General features: G+C 41.9%; 1 protein-coding gene across 1 annotated transcript in view; it reads right to left on the reverse strand.

Moving 5' to 3' along the window:
- Positions 1-2,260: 2,260 nt before the first annotated feature.
- The window catches only part of il1rapl2 (interleukin 1 receptor accessory protein-like 2), a gene marked incomplete at both ends in the record, with an annotated part of 355,657 nt that continues 336,253 nt past the window's right edge, over positions 2,261-21,664 (reverse strand). The window contains 10 exons of the mRNA XM_080502514.1: positions 2,261-2,349; positions 2,569-2,599; positions 2,759-2,989; positions 3,259-3,381; positions 6,790-6,906; positions 6,996-7,073; positions 7,169-7,314; positions 12,277-12,389; positions 12,551-12,611; positions 13,819-13,959. Coding sequence (XP_080358640.1) covers positions 2,261-2,349; positions 2,569-2,599; positions 2,759-2,989; positions 3,259-3,381; positions 6,790-6,906; positions 6,996-7,073; positions 7,169-7,314; positions 12,277-12,389; positions 12,551-12,611; positions 13,819-13,959 — 1,130 coding nt within the window. The remainder of the gene's footprint in view (positions 2,350-2,568; positions 2,600-2,758; positions 2,990-3,258; positions 3,382-6,789; positions 6,907-6,995; positions 7,074-7,168; positions 7,315-12,276; positions 12,390-12,550; positions 12,612-13,818; positions 13,960-21,664) is intronic.

The raw sequence follows: 21,664 nt of genomic DNA on the forward strand, positions 1-21,664 counted from the left end.
TTCTATTTCCTGGGACTTTTGACAAAATCCATCCAAGTCACTGCCACTCAGCTCAGCTCAGCTCAGCTCAGCTCAGCTTAGATTAGCCCGGCAGAGTGTGAAAGCGGTTGTAAGAGCAGTGGTCTATTTCCGCTAAACTGAACAGAAGCTTCGGATTAGTGCCATCAATATGACCAGGAGAATTATTAGGAAATCCGAGAGAAAGTGGAAAAGGAAAAGGACAAGGTAAAAAAAAAAAAAAAAAAAAAAAAAAAAAAAAGAGATGGGTAAGCAAGAAACAGAAAGTGTTCGACATGTATAAAACAACTCATATAACTTTTATTTGCTCTCCGTTAAATTATTTCAACCAATATATCCAAAGAAGAGTTCAAAGAAATGAGCAGAAATCAAAGAACAATCACTATACTGTATATTGCCATCGAATAGAACAACTCAAATAATTATTGTATCAAACAACCGCAAATATCCAGAGATCATTGGTTCTAATAAGACAATGACAGTACCTTTGTGTAAATTCAAAACATCATCCACTTTGCTTAAATATTATGGTAATAATCTGGATTTTTTTTTCTTTTTTTTTAAAGCTCACAAAGAAGAATGTGGTCTGATTCAGCTTGGAGTACAGCTTTTTAATGCAGGCTGACCGGCGGCGGTCCGGTTCAGGTGGTTGTACTGCCATGAGACATCCATCCACTCACATATTCATCCATTAATGAAAAGAGGAACAGAACAGAGGCAGAACGAGGCTCTGGAGCACGTGGGCGCTTCGTGTGGGCGTCAACAGAAACAGCAGGGAACGAATCACCATCATGAAGAGGTCTATACAGAAGTTATGGAAGCTGTACAGAGATTATTGTAACAAACAAACAGTAAAAACAAAGCCTGGTAAAAAAAATTCTCACTGACCTTCTAAAACGATTAAATCAACCAAAAAACAAACAAACAAACAAATCAAACAAACCCAGAAATAAATACTAAAAATGTTTTTTGGAGGGAAGCCTCCGTTTTTTCCCTTTATCACTATTTTTTTTTCATCATGGCCAGACGGAAAACAAATATATAACAGAAAATCCTCACGAGCCTCCATATTAAAAGAGGCTACAATGAAGGATTGTGTCATTTACTCTCTCATCTATGTTTATTTGATTATTATTCATCTTTTTTTTTTTATCTAAATGGGTGGTCATGCAAATACAAAAAGCCAAGTCCTTTATGCTCTGAGCCTGGTAGTGAAGGTTGACTCTACATCTCTTGCCCAGTTGGCTTTTTGGAGTGGACTAGTTGCAGCTGGTTTCCTGTCTCCATGTGCCCCCCAAGTCTCCAACGAGCTAACACAGCTAGCTAGCTCGCTGCGGCCAAACGGTACATTCTCCTTCATACGTTCAGCCGTTTTTAACCTCTTGGTTCACCCAAAACTTCATGTCGGAAAAAAAAAATGCTCAAGTCGACCAGTTCAGCCTTATCCAATTCACCGAGCTGATGAGCAGCATTTCGAGAGGTTGACTAGTTGTTTTAAGGTGGTCTGGTATCTCTAAACCATTGCTCGATGCCCACCTCGCAAGCCACACAAGCCACCTCGTCAACAGGTAGGTTAGATATCGTGAGAACTCACAGAAGTAGAAGATCTGGCCTTCGGAGATTGCGCTACTTTTTTTCCTTTTTCTTTTTCTCCTGGAGATCAACGTCCTAAGAGTGTCCAAACGTTGGACCAATCGCCTGGCTTCAACAACAGCTGGTGTGCAAGCACATTTTAAAGGTTTCTTTTTTTCGTGCTCGGAGGTCCAACGTGGCAGTTTGTTGGACAAACTATTTGTCTATGAATACTCACCGTTCTCCTCGTCACTTCAGTTCAGTCTCTGGTTCTCTGGTTCCATGCAAATATACCTGTAAGTGAATTCAGTCTGACCACAGGATGCTCCCCAGCGCTGTTCCCCTCTTTGCGCGTCAAAACTGCAGTCCAAGTTTTGCTGAGTCTGAGTAGGTCCAAAACCAGTGTGTAATTGTTTTTAAAATCTGACTTGTAATCCGTGGCTCTTATACCCAACGATTGTGAATCCAGGCTGTGCGCAGTCCTGTCCTCACAGCGTGGAATAAAGTGGCCGGACATCAGTCTTTCTCCTGAAAATTAACCCCACCGAGTCTGTACACTGTCCAAGAAAAGAAAAGGATGACAAAAGCCAGTCCACCCGGGGCGAGTTGAAAAGCAGTCTGTGAAGCGGTCGGTGATCCCGGACCGGCTGAGGAGTCCGTCTACCAGATGTCAGAGCTTAGTTCTCTGCTGGTGAGAGGTACGAAGGTGCTGTTCATGTGCAGTTCCGGCTTTTTCCCAAGTGTACTGCTCTGAGGCACCTGGGAAACACAAAGCAGAGCAGCGATCAGCCGCAGTCGTCGTCCATGCTCCGAAAAACTACAGCTAAGAAATTAAAAACCAGCTCTTAAACGTGACAACTTCACTACACAAGACTACCATTTCCCAGTCTGTTTTACATAAATGCAAATATATATATGTATATGTATAGATATATATATACGGTGTTTCTTTCTATGATCTCTTTTATCCAAACAGACCTCTTGTTCCCCAGTGAACTGCTCTGAACCCCTGGGGAGAAAAGAGGGGTTTTAATTTAATTGTTTAGAGTTTGATCACATGCAAACATTTTCAGAAAAGGATAGACTGACCAGACGCTACGAACTGACTACGAACCGCAAAAACAAAAAGGAGTGACCAGGTCGTCTCGCATCACCCCCCCCACCCTACCTGTCCATTCAGCAGCGTCATGGGGATGTTACAGTAGACATGGCGCCCCCCAGGGCCCAGAGTGGAGAACTGCACCGTGGAGGGGGGTGGGAGCGGGGGCGACATGGAGGAGGGCTGTGGGGGTAGCTGGAACTCGTAGCTGCGGCAGAAATGCCGCATCTGGGCACTGTGACCGCCCCCCAGGGGCAGGGTCATCTGGTTGTAGTCGGGGATCTCTGTTGCCAAGGCAACCTGAAAATGAACCAGGGTGGGTAATGGAATTATCCTCATTATGGATTCAAACTTTGGATTTAAACAAAAAATTTGTATTTGAGGCTCAATATGTTGACATTCACTAGTCCGGCCCCCTCAAGACTGCATTGGCCCCTGAAGTAAATAAGTTTGATACCACTGCTTAAACGGGAGATTTTCAAAGGAAAAATCTGAGGTTCATAAGGACGCTGTATTCCAGTACCATTTATTTCTTCCATATATTATTTAAAAAAATAAACAAAACTGACCTGATGATGGCCATGGCGACTCTCATTAGGCGGCGCCAGAGAGGCAGAGGTGGTTGTCATGGCGATGGTGGAGACCGTGGTCTGTAAGTCCCCAAAGAGGCCCTGTTCACCAGAGTCCATCACCTGGAGACGGGAGTAAGGAAATAGCGACGTTACTATATTTTCCCTGGTCACACTGCAGCTGAACCTATGAAGACTTCCGAGGGCTGCTCAAGACTGCCAGAAAACAAGATTTAAACACTTTGCAGAATAACAACGTGAAGCTGGGAATTTTTATTGCTTCATTTATTGTTGAGAGTGCCACCTGTAAGTGGACTACAGGACACATTAACTAAAGTCAAGCAGTCTGGAGAAAGTCATAGGACATTTGGTGGTTGGCGACGGATCTGAACCGACCTGATCGATATTCAGCCTTTTGTTCCTGAGGGTGATGGATGGCTGCAGTTTCTCAACATTCTGAAGCAATTTTTCAAAGAGCTTGGAAGTGAGAGTTCCTTGGCCCATAAACTGAAACACAACTCTTTCACGACGTGACATTTTTAAGGTTGAATGACTGGAGCCAGCCCGAGTTCGATGGCCATGGAAGTGTGGGTCGAATGAGATCTTTTGGTGGCCCATTGAACAAAAACTAAAGAACTGTGGGGCCAGGCTGCTTAAACGACAAGCTTGAATATCATTATTGGTGGCAAGCTGCTATATCATCCGGTAGCTGTCTGCCCACTCGTTATTTTCCCTTTGTTATAACAGCCAGCGGTCGGATGACCTTTGGTGGAGAGTTGTAGCGATGGCGTACCCATGCTACATATCAGATGCTCGAGTTGTCCTGTTCTTGTGGTGATTTTGTGATGTACAGAAACATTCACTTGGTGGTCTCTTTTAGCTGTAACACCTGTAAAACGTCTCCTGGAGCTGGCATCAACAGTCTGCATTAAAAATCCACTCACAGAGGGGAATGGTTCAGAGCTCAACTGTGTTTTATTTGACCTGGGTGTCCCTACTGACACTGTTGTCACATTGAAAGGCCCTTTCAATGTGGGAAGAGATACGAAAAATAGAAACTAATTCTAAAACTGCTTTATGTTATGTCAAATATTGTAGAATAATACTCAAATTCACACACAGTATGTGTATATATTTGAAGTTTTTCAATGAACTAGAAACATAAATTAACTGCTGCACTCTTGCGGCCAGAATCATATTTTTTCATGGTCAACAAAAAAACATTAGTTTTTGGCGACTCTAGATCTAAGAAAAAAAAACATTTTCTGATGGTGCTGTTTTTTCGTCTGCTGCTCCCTCTCTTCATGCACTGCCATCAATTACCGTAGGCTTTCGTTAGTTAAAATACACAAGAAATAATCATTTTATTTGAGAAGGTGAAAAGAATACATATTAAAAAAAAAGTGTTTCATTATTTTGAACCATCACATTATGAACCATATTTATAGAGGCCAGAACTGGTCCGTAGGCCAGGAGCTTAAGATGCTTGTAATAAAAGTTCGAGTATATTTGCAACGACATTTTGTCTGACTGTTGAGCAGTTTCTCTTTATTTCATTTTACATTACAAAGGTTTCTGGAGCACCTCTGAAGCCTGAACTTTCACCATTTGTAATAAATCCATAAATGTCATCAGCACATTGCAAATTACAAATTAGATGGATACAAAAATGGTGTTAATTACTGGTGATGTGGCTCCCCTCCCAATATGTTCAAACAATAAATACTTCTATGAGATTGATGTATATTTTAGTATTAGCGTACTAAAAGAATGTGATTGATTTTACCCCAACAGCTGCAGCAGTGCGATCCACTCTATTCTTGCGTCTTGATGATTATTCCTCAGTGCCGAGCAGCAGGAGGACATTTATTTGTAAATCAGGGCAAGCACCACCCGGGGTGTGAACACATGGTAAACATGTACACGATCAGCTGACTGTGATTCCAGTTTTCATACATTACATGTGTTTAGCAGATATTTCAAAGGCCATCTGTCTGTGGTGAACGTGTGCGCCCTCGGGGGGGGGGGGGGGGGGGGGGTTTACATGGCAGTGCTACGCCGGGCTCCCGGACATGTATGAGGTTGTGTTTTTCTCATGTTTCTGTCTGGAGCTACACAGAATAACAATATGTGAGAAGATTATAGGAGCTGAGGAAATATACTTCAGTATCTGTTTTTGTAGTGAAGCATATCACATCGAATTAGGACGAAATAAATTACCTTGTTTCTTTTAAAAATACGCATGAGGATTTTTTTTTTTCAAAGTTTGTTTTCATTAAAAAGAAATTGGACTCTGTTTTGGTCAGATACAACAAGATGATTTTTATTTATTTATTTATTTTTTATTTCTGTCTTAACAGAGGATTATCTGGAAATTGTAGTCGAAGCTCACACAAGCTTGAATGATCTGTGATTCAGTGCTTTAATCAATTCATAAAACCATTTCGTAATAAAAAAAAAAAAAAGAAGAGGAACAAATCCAAATAGATCCAAAAAATGAGTTCACGAACTCAGAGAAAGCAAAAATCTAACGGAACTTACAAACATTTATACAAACACACTTGTGAGACACACTTAAACGCTCACTCTTCTGACTGCTCCTTACACTTGATACGATCAAGTGTCTTAAAGATGCTTAAGTGGAAACACTCAGCTCAGCGTCTTTAAGACAGAACAGTATGCAGCAAGGGGGAATATTTTCATATAGCACACATGCATGACTGCAGGTTTACCCTACAGATTGATAATAAAGTTAAAAGGTGAAAATGTATTTAGAGTAATGATTGACAGGACCTCAGAACTATGGTTCCTTTATACAGTGACAGGAAGTGGATTGAGTGAATTTCTGAAAGGGAAACGTCACTATTGAGGTGATTGTGGCTGAGTTGTCAGATGATCTCCAGGTTCAAACCCATCTCACTGACTCCATGTCTCCAAGTGTTCTCAGCATACTGAAGCCCAGGTTGCCTCCAAGCACCTTTCATGATGTCCGCCACCAATAATGTGTGTGTGGATGATTGTGTGCACAAAAGGGTGAATGTGACTGACAATGTGTGAACTGAAAATGCTGAAGTCGGATAATTAAAGTATTTTCAGCTTTAAAGCTGGCCAATCATTTGAATGTGAGCTTTCGAATGGACAAAAAGCTAAAAGCTAAACCATCCCGGTCATCCTCACCACCTTGCCATACCCAGTTGCCACATCTCTACGGTTATTCTTGCATTTCCTACCGCTCTGTCCTTGACCCCTGCCTTAGCAGTCACTGGATTTCTGCTCATTGTTCCACAGGTCATCACTTGGACCATGAACCTTCACTGGACATACCGAGTCTCCTGCCCTTAGCGCTACAGTTGCCCGTTAAAGAGCTGGAAAGTTCTATAACCCTTCCAGAAGAGAACTGTGACAGTGAAGGTCATGGGGGTTCGGATAAAGGCAAAACTGAAAACCTGAATCATGAGAAACTACTCTGGTGAAGCTCCACACTGCTAAAACGAAACAAGGCGAAGCCAAACAGTTACAGGATGACTTTACCTGGCGCCTGGACAGTGTCTCTCTGCGTTTAGCAGGCATCTCGTAGACCACCTGCTTCCAAAATTTAGAGGACAACTCGTTGCTCTTAGGACCCCTCCATTTGATGATCGATAGAACCTGAAGAGAGGAGAAGGTTCTTATTTCCCAACCGGACACATCAGCTGGTCTCCATTCTCCTCCATTCATTCATCGCTTAGGGTCTATACCTTGATGGTGTGTTTAAGAGCTTCCACCTCTTGGTAGTTGATGACATTCTTCAGATCTGCACACTCTATCATGATCACCTGGACACGCAAACACACGAGAAACCTTTAACCTTCATTCTTCAGCAAAACAGACGCAGCAAATTAATCTCAGTGTTCTCAGCTTTCCGTCATACTTTGATCTCCCCAGTGACGAGCATGGAGTGGAGGCGTGTCTCTATCTGGAAGATGCTCCATCCCCTTTTGGCGACAAACTCTGGGGTCAAAACGATGATCAAACGCCGGCTCTGCTCCACGCTGCGAGCCAAGTCCTCGATGTACGCTGGAAGATAAGGACATGAAGGGAGGAAAAGCACAGAGCAACGTTAGAACCCGAAAAAACCCCCAAAACAAAACAAAACAAATAATTTGGATTGATCAACACTGGCGTGAAGTAACCTGGCATTTACCAACAGATGTTTGACTCGTGGAGATATTTATTGCATAAATAAATAAATTCTCAATTTCAACATGTAAGCCAACAAAGAAGCTCTGATTTCTCTTTAAATTCATATTTCTGATTTAAGAAATAACAAAAGTTTTTTAATGCCAAAAAAAGTTGACAGATAATATTTTGACTCATCACTTTAACCCAACCAGGCTTGTAATACCACTTTCTGCCACATGATGATGCAATGAGTCATGCTATGATCGTACAATGGCTTTAGGTCTTGGCAACAACTACTTACAAGGAAACCGACATAGTTGTGAGACGTGTCTCACCTCCGTGACCAAAAACCAAAAGTAGGACATGCACTTCTTCAAACATTGCACCTTTGAAGTATAAATATCTGTCAGACTGTTAAAGGGGCATAAGGAACTATATTATCCGATGGCCACCAATAAATGAATGTATCACAGTTACAAAAACCAAAGATTTTTTCCTAAACAATGTATTTATTTGTGTTTGTTTGGGATGAAACAATAATGGTTTTATCCCAGTAACACAAATACATCTTTTAATTTCCTTCATAGCTTTTTGTTTGATATAATTATTTCCATTTGTGTTCTGAGAACGACGTGCATGTATTAAAGACATTTGAAGTTAATATAAATATATAAAAATCTGCACATAGTGAAGCAATTCAGTACACTTTATAATATAACCACAAATGTTAAAGGACTTTATCTCATCATAATTTGTTATTCTTTCCTCTTTCTTTTGGAAAAATAATTATTGTATTTTCAGCCTTTTGTTGGTTGAAGTCCCCATATCCTCCCACACTGTCGCCTACTCACGACCAGCCAATGAACGTTGAATGAACAGTGACTCACTGGTGCCACCCGGTGCACAAACGCAGCATCGCTTGAATAAAACAGTCTGCAGCTTTAAAGTAAACCTCCGGATGTAACTTTCCTGACTGAGGCTGCCTCAGCTGCGCTATCTCTGCTGGTCAGTGCGTATCGTGACTGACAGGAGTCTCCAGAGGAGTGACAGGAGTGCTTATGCCAGGTTTTCCTCACTCTGACGCAGCACACAGTGGAGTCAGCTCTTAAAGTGAGCACCGGAGCTGTGGCGGTACATCAGCTGTGATTTAGAACGGGAAAATGTGAACTGGTGAGGGAGACGAAGCTGATCGACATGGCAGCGTGGAGATTACCTCCACAACATGAGCAGTCAACTCCAAAAGCTCCTCGAGTAAATCGAGCCGACAAAATACTACATGTGCTTTGAGAGGTTTATTACATCATTTGCCTCATTTCAATGTGAAAGTCAATTAAAAAACATAGTTTTACAGGTGGAACCCACCAATTTAGTGTCGTCAGTCACAACTTGAAAACATTGACAGCATATATTATGATTATGGTTATAGATTTCAGTCAATGCTTGAAGTTTAAAACGGGGGTTCCTCTCAAATGTCTCATGATACTGGCTTCTAATTGACTCTGTTTTGAAGGTTTATTCTCGTTTAATCCACCTTTTTATTCAATACCGCTGTTTTCCCGATGATTTACAGTTGTGAATTAAATTTCTGCCTCAGTACCTAAAGCTTTCTGACCAAATACTTGGAATGGTGCATCTCACTGCTCAGCATTTTGATCCCTTTGTTGATTTTACTTACTTAAACTAGAAGCAAAGATAGTGAACATAGAGAAAATTGTCTTCGGTGTCTTCTTTCTTAGCTTTTTGTGTTTTTCTCAATGACATACTACTGTTTGGATACGAAGCGTTGAATAAAAACGGGGTTTAACCATGCAGCCTCCTCACACTTTGAACATTCCTGGAAGATGTTCCAGCCGTAGAGTCAAACAGAAGCAGGCGTCTTCAAAATAAAAGGACTAAATGTTCACTCCACTCCGTTTTTAAAGGTTGATTCCACATGGAAACGCCTCTCTTTGTGTGCTGCGTGGAAACGGCGCGCCATCTCCTCTCTCCGCTAACTAAATTAATGACGGCGACTCTCCGACAACACATTGCAATTTCACGCTCAATTTGAGGGGCACAAATAGTACAGAACATCTCCAAATTCACTCCCTCTTTCTGTCTCCTCTCCAGTTTGCCATCTTCCCTCCCCGCCTGCCTTCCTTCCCCGCTCTGTCGACGGGGATTATGTAAATCAATTAATAAAATAAGAGGAAGCAGTGACCCTGCCCCCACCTCGCCGTGTTGCAGTTCTTTATTCTCGTGTTGGTTTCGGGGTGCGAAGTGAAGTGGATAATTGGAGGGAGGAGTTTGTGTTCCTCTCAGTGATGCACTCGTTCCCCTGACCTGTAGACTTAAAGTTACAGGTGCAGTCATGCACAGTGGAGATTTTGTTTTCTGGATGTTTCCAGGGCAAGAGAGACGAAACCCTCATTTGAAGGGGAATGTCATGTTTTTGTACCTCGCATGAGGAAAGAGGCATAATTTCAGCTGAGGGCAGGCTATGCGGAGCACGAATATTCATTACCAGCCACATTTATACACATTTATTTATGTATTTTTTGGGGGAAATGCTAAATAATGCAAAACACACCTTAGTTTCATGCTTTTGTGCCACATTATAAGGTTATTTCAGACCGTGTATTCATATTTTGTGTTTATTAGGACAAGAGGAAATGTGATTTTAGAAGAACAAAAAATGCAAATGCAGAGGAGATAATGGCTCTATATTTTATTTCTGTGAAGATCTAAGATGTTCAGGAGGAAGTTCTAAGACTTTTTTAAAAAGTTTTTTTTAAGTTTTTCTGGTGCAGTTTGGATATTTTCCATGTTTTCATTGACGCTCTAACGCATCGGATTCTTTTGAAACGTTTAATGTTTGCTTTCAAAACTATTATCGGACTTGCCCTAGCTTATTTCGCCGAGCATTTAACTTTACGGGACCAAAAAAGAGCTCTGAGGTCAGTTGATCAGCGGCTGCTGGAAGTATTGAGGTCCAAATACAAACATTGAGGTAACCGGGTGTTCTCCGTAGCTGCACCAAGGTTCTGGAACAAACTCCCCCCTGATACTCGCACCCTCACTGACCTTGGTCTTTTTAAATCAAGGCTCAAAACATCTACGTACAAACTGTTACCATACCGCGAGGTATGGATACACACCCATTTCTGTCACGGATCCATGACTTTCAAGTTTCATTAAAATCACACATTATAGCCACCGATTAATCAACTTCTACTTCCTTATATCTCGTTGAGGAATATTTATGTAAAGAATTTGATTTGCAGTAGTTCAACACAACACAGTTCACTGCACAAATCTGGAAAGCAGCAAGTTTGCACACATTATTTCAGTGTTGTTTTTGAGGTGTTCAACCGATTAAAATGTCGCTTTCTACTTTCTTGTCTGACTGACTGATTCAAATCTAACGCCTACGATGTTAAACTGACCTGCTTTTGGTTGCTTTTCCTAGTGGGAACAGTCACAAGTCAACAGATTACAGCTTTTCTGACCTGTTGGGAGATATCTCTCATGCAATCTTCCTCTCAGCACGTTGAGAAGTGAGGTACAAACTGTAAGTGTTTCCCTTTGAGTAGTGGTGTTGTGCACAGGTTAGGACTATCATTAAATATTGGCATTAATGAAATGGAAAAACAAAATCTGTCATAGATAGATTGATGGATGGATGGATAAATGGTGTGTGTCTGGCAGCAAGACTAATGTTTACCCACCGTCCGTATCTATCCCATATACAAGTGAGTGCAAGTAAGTGGAAGTGTGTCAGAGTGTGTGTGCATCAACATTGACAGATAGAGCAATAACAGTCATATTTTCCACTCCAGTTGGACAGCGTGACAGATAACCGCTGAAATGATGATAAACAATGCAAACGTGTGTGTGTGTGTGTGGTTTCCGTGTGCAATAAATCTGTCCGCCTTGAACTGTCCTCGAAGTGTCAGCGTGTGTGTGTACGTGCGTGTCTGTGTGCGTGTGATACCTAATATGAAATGAGGTATCTTTACCAGGTGTTCCTTGTCCCCCTCGGATCCTATGTGTTCCGACCTATGACGGTGGACTGAGCCAGTGGGAGGGGGGCTTAACAAGCGAGGAGTGTGTAAACGAGAGAAAGGAGGAAATGGGGAGTACAGGCGCTGTGCAATGAGGGGTAGAAGTAATCTTCCACGTGTCTGGTGTATTCTTCATGGACACATTAGTCCATCTGTGGCCCAAATAAAGTGCAATGGAACATCGATCATGTAACTTGAATTGAGTAGCTATTTTAAGTTGACTTATACCATATATACCAATCTATTCAACTTTATTTATACTGCAATTTATATGAACCGCAGTGGACCAAAGTGCTTCACAATGGAATAAATAAAGTGAAAAAATGCATAGGGCACAATTCACACACCATAAAATAGATAGAAAAACATATAATACCAATTTTTAAAAAAACAAGAGAATAAAACACATTAAAAGATGAGTAAAACCGTGTAGCGTAAAAAGTCCACCGCTCACATGGTGTGGAAAGCGAAAGAAGTTCAAAGATGTGTTTTAGAAAACAGACAGCGAAGCGGCCGATGGGAGACATCCAGAAAAGAACTTATAAAGGGAACAACACAGAAAAATATATCTGACAACAAAGACTGTAAATATAGGTCATGGGGGGCCAACAGCATCGTCTCTGCTGAAGGCTGAACTGATCATTTTGCGCAACCTGGGACGTACGTCCAATTGTTCTTGAAGGCAAATGTGCTAAATGACTCGTGTGTGTTATTTTGACAAAATGTTCAGGGTTAAGGCGGGGGCCTCACAATATATGCTGTATACGCTGCACCCATATCCACCAGAGCAGAATGTAACGAGGCTGATACTTACTACTGCTGGGTATTAAATCTCTGTCTGGTATGAACAGCTTGTATCCGTAGTGTTTCTCTAAGACGTCTGGCAGGATCTCCAAAGCGAAGGTCTCCTCGTCGCTGCTCGTCCTGCTGGCAGAGGGGACAACAAACATGGCTCACATTCCCGAATCAGACCTGAAGTTCTCGTTTCTTTCCTCTCTGTGTCAAGTTACTCGATAAATAAGAGAAAGCCATGGCTTCTAGTGTCCCTGTGTTGACATTAGCAGCTCAAATACAGAGAAAACCCTGACCTGCCCAAAGAGTCCAGGTCCACTTTGGTGTAGGACAGATAGGCGTCGTACTCCTTGTTATCTGTGGAGAGAGAGACAGAAGTGTGGCTCAGATCTCAGCGACGGTGCTCAGAGGGCACCGATCGGACATAAAAGATTGGCGCTCAGTGAGCGATACAAAGACCCTGGGTTGCTGAACCACTTCAGTGGCTCCATCCTTGTCTGAGATATAAAGACCGGTGATCAGCGGAGCAGAGTGTTACCAGCCTCATGAAAGTTCCATCCAATATTCTGCTCTAGTCTCTCCTTCAATAAGACAAAGGAACAGAACAGTTCACTGTTCTGTACTGCGAGCTGCGCTAATTCTCTAACCACCTCTACATACACAAAACATCAATACAATCTTTTATAAACATTCATTTCTATATTTGGACTGCTTCACCCACCAAAAACTGTTTTTCATCTTTTAGTCATGCTTTTTTTTGGAGTCATTTCCTGGACATATCAGACAGACTTTTTGCAAAACCAGAAATATTCAGGCCGACCCTCTAAAATGGCTAATTAATGGTTTGCCTCAAAGAATTCTGAGAATCAGATCCATGGTGGACGTAGAGACGTCGCGTATTGGTCCATTTTGACGTCAACATCATGTAAGCCTTTCACGACATCACTTCAAGTGGAAACAGGAAACTCCGATTGCGTTTGGTGTGTCTGTTTACATGAGAGTGGTGCTCGGAGCCACTGAAAACTCTTTTTAGTGGCCCAACATGAAAACCTCTCATTTCAGTTGACTTTGCTTTCAATACATTGTAAATCCAAAATTTTCTATAACGAGTACGCAAAACTTTTTCATTCGACGTTGTGAACAGGACCTAAAAGACGCTCTGCAAACAATGACGATATGTCGGCAGTCTCCCTCATGGGGCCCCATGCTCTGCTTGTGTTGTCGCTAAAAGGGGGGCCTCTCAGAGACATTTGGTTCACACTTGAGAGACACAACTTGAAACCCTCTCAGACTGTTGGACACGTATACACAGTGTGGATTTGTACAGTAAACTGAGCATTTCCTCTTCTCTCTTCCTGTTTCTGAGTCTGGGTTTCGAAGCGTCCAAGGTTCCTCCTGTCTGACGCTCCAGACTATTTAACATTTTTTTCGAAACCCCCTTCAAGGCTAGACGAGATCTGACGATCTGATGTAGAAATATTCCAGGAGAAGAGATTGAGGTGTATTTACAATTAGTCCTCTCTCCATCTTTTTTTCTGGTTCTGCTGTGGCGGGACTATCTTACCGTCTTCAGTCTCATCACTCCCGAAGTGTCTCCTGTAGCAGAGCATGATCTCTAGGTTGTAGCACTTGTAGAGTGCGGTGAGGACCCCCAGCAGCAGCAGTATGACCCCGAGACCCCCGGCCAGCTCCAGCCGGTACATATCTGTCACAGGAGGAGGGATTACATTTACTTCATTCCGTGGAACACAAACGGCGTGAAAATGAGCTCCCCTGAGCCACAGGTTATGCACTTTATTTATCAGGTTGACTCACAAAAACAAGAAGCAAAATTACTCAGATTGGTAAACTTTACATTTGATCCTGACGTAAAACAACTGAATTTCACCAACTGATTTTTGGTCGTTTCTTCAGCAATTACAAACTTCTGAATGTGGCCTCCTCAGCTGCTTTAGCCACTTTAGCTTGTCTCGCTATTTTACCACTTTTAGATAATCTTGCTATTTTAACAACTTTAGTCAGTTTAGCTGCTTTGCCATCTTCAGCCACTTTGATTGACATTGTTCAACTGGTTTTGACTCTTTTTCATTTTAAGATGTCTCCATAATTTTGTTGTTGTTGTGAATGCAAAACTTTTCTTAAACTAAAGAGCAAAAATTTATAAATAGGCTTGAAACAGGAAGTTGACACATGAAAATATTGTGAAAATGCGGGGGCTTCACAAAGTGAACTGCTTTGACTGAGGGAGAGAGAAAATCAAGTCAGCTTGTCGGACACACACACACACACACACACACACACACACACACACACACACACACACACACACACACACACACACACACACACACACACACACACACACACACACACACACACACACACACACAGAATGAATGATAGTGCTATCATAAGCAATATGAGTGTATGGGAGATTAATGGAACATGGCTGCTGAATGACACCATGGGAAATATGATCCATTACTGTCTCACTCTGACATGCACGCACGCACGCACGCACGCACGCACGCACGCACGCACGCGAGTCCATCTCATCTGCAACTGTTCCTGGAAGCACTACATTTTCAAACCACAGTTTATTGATTTCTTTTTAAGTTAGAAGCCAGCGGCACACACTCATGTCAAGGTTGACCTCATGCTTTGTGTGTGAGGGCAAATACACTTTTATTGTCTAATATCTCTTAAATATCCATCATCATCTATTTAATTGTTTGGTACAAATGAGCAGCTTTCAAATTCTAGAGTAGAAACCTCTGGCTCAGGGGCCAGATATGGGGTGACTTTGAAAGTGTAATAATGATGTTACCAATTACAATAAATGTAGCTTCCTTTGTTCATATTAGTGTCAGGGATTTTCACGGTTTAGTATGAACATAGCCCAACACCGACACGTCGGGGATTATTGATCGCGTTGAAGGTGCGTTTGTGATAACATGCAGAGGCAACACAATGCAGCAAACATAGGACACTGTAATGCAGTATTTTGTCTATTTTGCTCCAGGAAACACTGTAACATTATTTAAAACTGTACATTTCGGCTTTGCGCTAAAAGAAAAGAAAACGATATGGAGTTGACCAGAAGTGTATGTAAAGGCTGTTGAGCTGTCATGTACTGCAGGATGGAGGTCGTATGGATTAAATGAGTTGGACCACTTTGTCCTGCAGTCATGTTGAATGTGAAGCAGCACCTGGGAACATGGCGCCACCTGTTGAACTGATCCTACAAGTAGATTTCGATAATTTACACTCATTATTGAGGAAAATCTTTTTACAGTAAAATATTCTGGTCACTCACAGAGATGTAGATTAGACAAACAGATGAATTTAAGCATCACAATTTGTGCATAACCGTGTCGTTCAGCCCCTCAACTTGGGTAAACCTGCGTTAGAAGCTGATTGGATGTTTTGCATTTTATACACTTCTTCCTACTCCTTTTCAGACTTCTTTTCCTCGCTGGGCTCTTTTCCTCCATGAAGCACCAGAAATAAAACCTGTTGTTTAGGAGGCAGTTGTACCTATTTTTGTCTGAATTCTCTGTTACTGACTCACTGAAGCAGAACATTTGGCATCCCTGGAGTAGCACCTCTGCCAAAGAAAGGCACCTACGGTGGCTATAAGGCACATATTATCATCTTGGATCGTATTGTTTTTTTAGATACACATTTTAAGTTATTATATGTATTTTTATGATACAAGGTTAAATCTAGAGTTTTTCATCGCAATATTCACAAAAGGTCTCCTAAAGGGGTTGATTATACACTTGCATTCTCAAAATAACAGTTTTTAAAGGCAGTTTAATTCATCAATTGTTAACAAGTTGAAATCTTCATTGAATAATTAAGGAAACTGTTAAATTCAGTCAGTGAAAAACATCAGAAAATAGTAAAAGATATTCATTCACCCTGTCAGAGGCCGACGAACAGACATTTTTCTTTGTTTTTTTTTTTTTGTCTTTGCATTTCATACAATCCAAAACCATACGGAGAAAAAAAGACATTACACGGGAAGCTTTTCTTTACTTCTCCAACAGTGTTGTGTACTGGCCTGAATGAAATTGTAAGATATTTGCCTTCTCTTTATTAAAAAGGAACTCTTATAATGTATAAAGGAGGAAACCGTGAGAGGAAGCCTTCAGGCGTAACAGGCTTGATCATTATAATCTAATATTAACACAGTTCCAAAAAAACCTGTGAGAGCAGGAGTCTCAAACTCTACAACTTGATATCAAAAACATAAGCACTTCACACTTCAATCACAAATAAAGACAGTTGTTGATTTGAAAGTAGTGCGTTAACAATAATAGAAGAGTCAGAAGATGCAGTTTTTCACTCTCATTAAAATAATAATATGCACAGTTCTTTTTGGAAGAAAATGCTGCTAATTGTTTTTGCTTGAATAGAGTTTATTGAAAGGTTTATATTAGACATTAAAAGATGAAGAAAACTATCGGTTGTTACAGTTCTGTGTGCCATATTTGAAATAAAACTACACACGTTGAGGAATAGGTGTGCTTTTTGGACCCCAAGACTCCTGATGTGGTGCCACATGTCTTCTATGTTGTTTTCATTAAAATGCTTCTGTTACCACTGGTCCCCTTATTAAACCACCATTCATCCATGTATTCATTTATTCATCCATTCATCCTGCACATTTCACCATTTCTGCCAAAAAGAAATATTAAAAATGTTCATAATTTCCTGAAAAAGATGTCTACACACTGCAGGGTCCGACTATCCAACACTAAAATGTGTAGTTTGCAACAAAGATGCCAAATAGTAACATATACAAGTTAGCAAAAAGGTCAATTGCCTCACAAAGGGTTATTAATACGGATTTGGGACAGAATGTGAAGGATTTCACGAGTATTTTTGATATTTCTTTTTCTTTGATCTCCAAAAAGTCACGCCAAGATGTTATCCAGCTGAAGCTACAAACAAATTGATTTACTCATAAGGAGTTCATAATAATGATTTGGGAAAGAATGTGGGTGAGTTTATGGTCAAATCTATAACCGAGGCATTTTATTGGACGTAATAGTGTTTCCCCACCCCCCCTCCCTCTTCTCTTTGGTATCTGAGAGTAATCCAGCTGAAGTTATTACTCTGTTTGACCAGCAGACGTCTCTCCTACTCTACCGGCCCCCAGATTACGTCTGCTGGAGTCAGTACAGAGCCGACAGAGGCGGTGCATCAGCTGAGCAGGGTGGGCGTTTGGGGGGGGGGGGTTGAGAAAACAACCAAACGTAACCAATTTCCAAATATTTGCTCTGAAGTAAAGCGACCAGCGAGCGCTACTATTAATAATGATCCACATTTAAAAGCTTCTCCCTCCAGAAGCCCCCCTCTTCATCTATCTCCCTCAGATATTTTCCATCAGTAATGAGCCGCTCGCTGCCGTCTCCTGATATCAGCGCTCGGGAAAACGGGAGGCCAATTTTAAAGTGGAATTTTAAGTACGCTTTTTACTTATTAGGCCCCGAGAAGAGGCCGGCGTGTGTAACGGCGACGAGGAGAGGTGATGGGATGAAAGGCATTTCAATTAGTTGGTGTTTTTTTTTTCATTTTTCCTTCAATGCAACTCTTCTCTGTCGTCTCTCTCCAGCAAAAGCAAACACTGAAACTGACTTCCACAGCCTTCTGCTGCCTTCTCACCTCCTTTTGTTGTTTGGATTTTAATTCTAATAATGGCTTTGGGGCTTTGAGGAATTTGGAAATGTATCCCTGTTTTAGTAGATTATGAAAAGCTTTTTAAACATGAATGTCTTTTTGAATTAAGACAAAAAAGGCACAATTATAAGTCATTAGTATTCGATTAAAAGTACAGAATCTCACATAATTCATAAACGGGGCCTCCATATGACCTTTTCTTTTAGCATGTGTTTGATATCTTGCACCAGTTTTATGTTCACAATGTATATCATCCAACCTGATGTCAAAAGGTGAGTCGCCAGTTTCATAATTACAACCAAAACATGAACTCCTGCACACACCTCAGCTTAATGGTTCCTGGAAGAAATACTGGAGTTCAATCTGGCCATGGTCAACATGAATGCTTGAGTTCCTAGACATGCAATTTCACCAAGCTTTACTGGAAAGGAAATGACAAAATGACTTCTTAGCAACAAAAACAGAGGGAATCTGAGAGTCAGGCACATCCTGTTAAATAAAAATTTAAAGAGTTCTTTTACTGGGATTTTTGAGTGTATTTTCAAACATAGCTAACTTCCTCCTGGTGAAGACGGAGTGTTTCCATCCCTCACCAGAGTCAGAGCCTGGAGCCTGAGCTGAATCCTTTGAGTGACATCTCAGAAACTCCATCTATCTCATTCCGGAGTCTCCAATCTGTCCTTCTCTTTGCCATTTTCTCTGGGTCCCTCTCCTCTCCTGTCAGCCCTTTCGCTCCCTCCATTTTTCTTTGGAGTGAGCGCGGTGGTGGTGGTGGCTGAAGGCCGCCCTTTCTGCTCTGTCAGTCACAATAAGCAGAGTCTGCAGCCGCGGCGCGTGGCTGTGCCAGTGCAGGCGCACGCCGTCGCTGCATCAACCCATTATTTAGGTTCAGCGCCGAGTGAGAGCGCACCCTAATTCAATCACACGCGCTCAGCGCATGAAATCAAGCTTTGATAACTCGCACTAACTTTAGGTAACTTGTGCTTTATTTGTTGTGTTGTGCTCAGGAACCATAATGTGACCCTGTTAGCGTTGAGGGTTCAGGCAGGAGGCACTGGAACCATCAAGAAGTGGAGCGTACCAAGAAAACTGGTTATTTACCACTGTTGAAGACAATAGTGACCAAATATTTAGTTTTAGCTAAATTATGGGCCCCTCTAACTGAAATATTGGGTATCTGGGTTTCCCACTGATGCATTGATCACACTGGGATGTGAGAAGTGGACTGAGACTGGGACCGGGCTGTGTTCACCAAAGCTTGTTATATTCCAACAGTGGTGAATCATTAAACTCTTCTGGCACCACTGCTTTGAAAGCACCCCCCCCCCCCCCTCCCCCCCCCCCTCATTTAAACAAGCAGAAATGTGCTAATATCTCCTCTCAAAATCATGTAAGGGCAATGTAAATAACCTTTGTTTTTTCTCATTCTCTCTGTGCCTCTCAGCAAAGTGTTTATCTTTAATATAAAAGCCCAAAGACGTATAAAGAAAAAACAAATAAAGAAACTCATATATTGGGTAATAACTTCCTAGCTTTACCACATAAATAATGAAACTCCTTTTCAAGAACCAACTATTTGTGCAAAATTACTGGGCAACGTCAAGATTACGTTTTTTTCTACAGTGTAATACACACAGCAGCCGCCAGGTGGTGACCTACATAGAATAACAGCTATTTTTGAACCATGCTGGGAGCTACAGCCCAGTTAAAGCCACTACTTCTGGTATATTATGTGTAAAATCAGAGGAATTATTCGCAAACACTGAGCAATATGGAGATAAAACTTTCGTATTAGCTGATTTCGACTGTCTGAGACAGATGCAGATATAGCACATGCAACATGAGCTCCACTCAGGTTTCTTTCCTGCAGGACGTTTCAGGAGGTGTCATTTGAAGCTGTCAGTGCAACTCCGGCAGGACATTTTGAACATATGCTGCTGTTTGCTGTACATTGCAACCAATGCAGTGCCTCACTGTGTGTATGCGAGTGTGTGCTGGTCATGTGTGTGTGTGTGTGTGTGTGCATGTGGACAGATGTGTCTCAAATAGGAGACTGTTACGTTGGAACACTGCTGTCAAGAGTTTATTGAGATAGACTGCAGGTGCACATATTTCTGTGTGGATATACTGTATGTTGTCATCGCACGCACGCACGCACGCACGCACGCACACGCACACACACACACACACACACACGCGCACACACACACACGTACACACACGTTAGTAATTACTGTGTTAAGTATCAAGGACCCTTTCACTCCCCTCCTGAAGCACCTGTGTGTGTGTGTGTGTGTGTGTGTGTGTGTGTGTGTGTGTGTGTGTGTGTGTGTGTGTGTGTGTGTGTGTGTGTGTGTGTGTGTGCGTGAGAAAGAGAGAGAGAGAGAGAGAGAGAGAGACTCCCTCCGGTGCTTGTTAAGTATAGTAAGATAGATTTGCCACCCGGGGCATTCAGCAGGAGTCAGATGTGGAGATGTTTTTAGTGCTCCTTCCTCTCCCTTCACCTCCTCCGCCACCCTCCCCACTTCGGCTCTCTCCCTCCTCTCACCTTCCCCATCTTTATCTCTTTGTCTGCATCTATTCCCTCTCCCTCGCTCTCTGTTTTCTCGCATCTGTTCAGTCTCCTGCTGCTCCTCTGTGTGTTTACCCCTTCTACTCCCCTACGTTCCCGTCACATCGCGTGCCTTTGCTTTCCTTTCATACGGTGGGCAATCGCTGCTCAGATTTCAGGTAACGGAGACGATGCCTCTCCTCCAGGCGCTCTCCTTTTCTTCTCGTCTCTCCAGGTTTCCCCCTCTTCTGCGAGGGTCTTGGCCTCTGACTCTAACGGGCACGCTCTTGCCATGCTCATCAGATAGAAGTCGAGATACCACAGGACTGCAGCGAATGTTTTACAAAGGCAGCAGAGCTCTCATGCATTTTTCAGGGGAATATTTGAAACTGTAATTATGTGATCCTGCTATGTTTTTTATCCTCCTCTTCACTTTCTCCTGTGCTGTTTTTTTTTTGTCATTACCATCTCTGCACCTGTCAATCAATAAAAAAGTTCCTTATCTGTGGATGGAATCTTAGAAGATTTTCTCTCATCCAGCTTTATATGAGGAGCCACTAAAGAGGAGCTCTTCCGTTTCTTGATGACAGCGAGCATTTAAAGTCTTAATTACCTTGGAAGCTGTTCACATCCACAAATATTTACGAGGCCAATGAAAGCGGCGTCAGCCTCCTGAGCTGGAGGGGTATTCCTTGTTAACGGAAGCATAAAGAGAGGCGGGACGTGTCCCAGGTAACTAGAGCAGACATGCTTTTATATTTAGCAAGCCAGAGTAAAAGAAAATGAAGCAAAAAAAACAAAACAAAACAAAAAAAAAGACAAGTAAAAATAAAGCAGTGCTTGTGGGAAAACACACTGTGGAAGCTCTAAATCCAGAACCTTTTGCCTGTCTGTTTGACAGTTATGAACATGTACATCAATCAAAACCAATGGTTTATTCATGTCTTATTCAGTTATTGGACACGTCTGACACTTTGGGAAATCCATTTGTTTGCCAAGAGTTGGATGTTCAAGGATCAATCTTCTGGAGCTACATCGGGCCAGCAGTTCACCTTTAGAGCAAAACATTCAGAGGCAGTCCTCCCTCTGTTTTGAAAATGAACAGATTGTACCTTTCTAACACGTCCTCCCACTGCCAGGAAGGCAGCCCTCACTCAATATTGGGCGTTTT

The sequence above is a fragment of the Blennius ocellaris genome (assembly GCF_963422515.1).
Source record: "Blennius ocellaris genome assembly, chromosome: 9".
In the NCBI taxonomy this organism is placed as follows: Eukaryota; Metazoa; Chordata; class Actinopteri; order Blenniiformes; family Blenniidae; genus Blennius; species Blennius ocellaris.